Source organism: Elaeis guineensis, chromosome 2 (genome assembly GCF_000442705.2).
Source record: "Elaeis guineensis isolate ETL-2024a chromosome 2, EG11, whole genome shotgun sequence".
Classification (NCBI taxonomy): Eukaryota; Viridiplantae; Streptophyta; class Magnoliopsida; order Arecales; family Arecaceae; genus Elaeis; species Elaeis guineensis.
The window spans coordinates 98,199,351-98,201,725 of NC_025994.2; the positions used below are offsets into that span (position 1 = coordinate 98,199,351).

Consider the following 2,375-nt stretch of genomic DNA (forward strand, 5'->3'; position numbering starts at 1 on the left):
TAAATAATTTTAAGAAAAATTACAAAAGTAATATAAGAGAAAGGTATTAGGCTTATGACACATTGTCTTCATTAAACAATAAATTCAATTCAGATAGAAATCTCTTTATCACGAGCACATAAAGGTTTAACCTAATACACTTTTTTCACTGCCCCGCCCATTATCTTGAAGTCCAATTGGCTTATGAAAATGAATCTGAAACAAATTAAAATTTCAAAACAAAAAATAATTAAAAATTTTATTTAAAAATTTGCATTTTTTTCTTAAACGAAATCGAAATCTCCAATAGTAACATTGTGTGGTAATTACAGCATCATTTTTTTTAATTTTTTATTTAAATTATAATATCATCTATTAATTAGAGTCGATTTCTATGGCTTTTATGAAGACCAATCGCGACAGAATTCCACTCACACCAGGATTCTGCCTCGCCTTTCGGCTATAATTTATATTGTCCGCTCCGCGACCAGTCTCCAAACCAAAACACCGAACATGGAGGGAGACCCCCGAACCAATTACAAGGCCCTCTGCCGCTCTTCTACTACTCCTCGAACTCATGGCCACCGCCTTCCATGCTCGTCCTCACAACTTCGTGATCAGTTTCCGTTCCTTCTCCATCGTTCAGGAAGCCCCAAAGCAATGTTATGCTGGTCCGGACTGCCCAAAGACCTACTCCAGTCGATCCTTCTGCGTCTATCGCTCGCCGACCACTTCCGGTTCGCCGGAGTCTGCAAAGAATGGCTGTCCGTGGCTGCCCAGAATCGCCCTCCGCCGCTGCTGTGGCTAGCAATGCGGAGCCGCCACGTCTCTCCCTATGCACCGAGTTTCTTCAGCCTCCACGAAGGCACCTTCCGCAAGGTCTCAGTTGATCTACCGTTGTCCCAGCGAATTGGCAGCAACGTGTGGTTCCACGGAGCTTCCACGGGATGGCTCCTCCTTTCGGCCTCAGGAGGAGGATCCCACGGATACTTTCTGTTCAACCCCGTCACACGTCGGCGAATCTATCTCCCGACGGAATACAACCGCCGGAAAATCAAACCGATGTTTCCAGCCGGCTTTCTCTCAGAAGCCGTTCTGTCCTCGCCTCCCACTTCCCCTGACTGCGTCGTCGTCGCAGCAGTAGTTGCAATGGGGCATTCTTCCACCTTGGCGTTCTGCAGACCGGGACAAGAGCAGAGATGGACCGTTTTCTATCGCCAAGCAAGGATTCACCCGAAGTTGGTATTCTGCAAGGGCGAACTATACGCCCTTGACATCACGGGGAAGGTGAGGGTCTACACTTTCGATCCCCAGCCGAGATTGAAATTTTCGATAGCGCTTCCTGTTGGCGATGTCGATACTTTGAGAATGGCTGAATCGGATGGGGAGCTCCTGCTCTTCCTAGGCGATTACCGGCGGGAGATCTCGGGGTGCAGCATCTATAAGCTGGACGTCGACCGGTGGATTCGGATCGAGAACTTAGGTGATCGAGCGTTATTGTTGGGCCTTGACGGTGGGTTGGATTCTTTCTCTACGAAGGATGTCACTGGAACAGGTCTTCGAGGTAATTGCATCTATTATTGCAACAGAGGGATGGGAGACGTTGTCCAGGTATTCTCATTGGAAGATCGGCGTTTACAGACACTTCCTTGTCCTGATGATTATCGTGGGGATTTTGTGGGACTCAGTCTGAGGTGGTATACTCCCACATGGTAGCTAGCCGCAGCCATGTGTTACCATAAAAACAGGAACGTTAGCTTTGTTATTTTCCTTTAGTATGTTAATCATATTTTGAGAATATTTATGTTAGTCATCCATGTCCAAAAATAATAAAAAAGAAAAAAATAGTTGGAGCATATCTTTCCGCTACAAAAAAATTAAATAAAATAAAAATAAAAATATATATATATAACTTTAGAGGCGGTTCATTTGGAACAGCTAAAAAGCAGTCTCAGAAATTCATTTTCAGAGACGGCGTAGAGACAGTTTGAAGATGGTGCTTTCCTGCGATGATCAACTGAGATGGCCTAAAGACAGAGATTAATTTTTTTATGTTAATTGAGTACTAGAGACGGATTGGAGACGGCAGAACTTTCAGAGATGGCATAACGATGAAAGATTTAAAAAATAAATAAATTTTCAGAGATGATTTAGCTATCTCTGACGAGAAACCAGCATAGCCGTCTCCAGTAGCCATGGTAAATAGAAACCAATACTAGCCGTGCGCTAGCTAGGTTTACCAAAAAAAAAAAAAAAAAGCATGCTACCCGACCCCACTATTTCTTCTCCTCGAAGCTTCTAGAGGCCGTGGTGAGGGTGTAGACGTAATGGAGTAACACGATTCTCTCCGATAGATGCCCACTCCACGTGAAGGCTCGGTAATCGAGGTCCACCAT

At 44.5% G+C, this 2,375-nt stretch overlaps 1 protein-coding gene across 1 annotated transcript; it reads left to right on the forward strand.

Annotated features, from left to right (window-relative positions):
- Positions 1–492: 492 nt before the first annotated feature.
- On the forward strand, positions 493–1,695 carry LOC105052916 (F-box protein At2g26160-like). The gene has a single exon (XM_010933906.1). The coding sequence runs from the start codon at positions 493–495 to the stop codon at positions 1,693–1,695; it is 1,203 nt and encodes a 400-aa protein (XP_010932208.1).
- The last annotated feature ends 680 nt before the right edge of the window (positions 1,696–2,375 follow it).

Bases quoted from the DNA above. Each gene is read 5' to 3' on its own strand.
- LOC105052916 (XM_010933906.1), top strand. From the start codon at position 493: ATGGAGGGAGACCCCCGAACCAATTACAAGGCCCTCTGCCGCTCTTCT.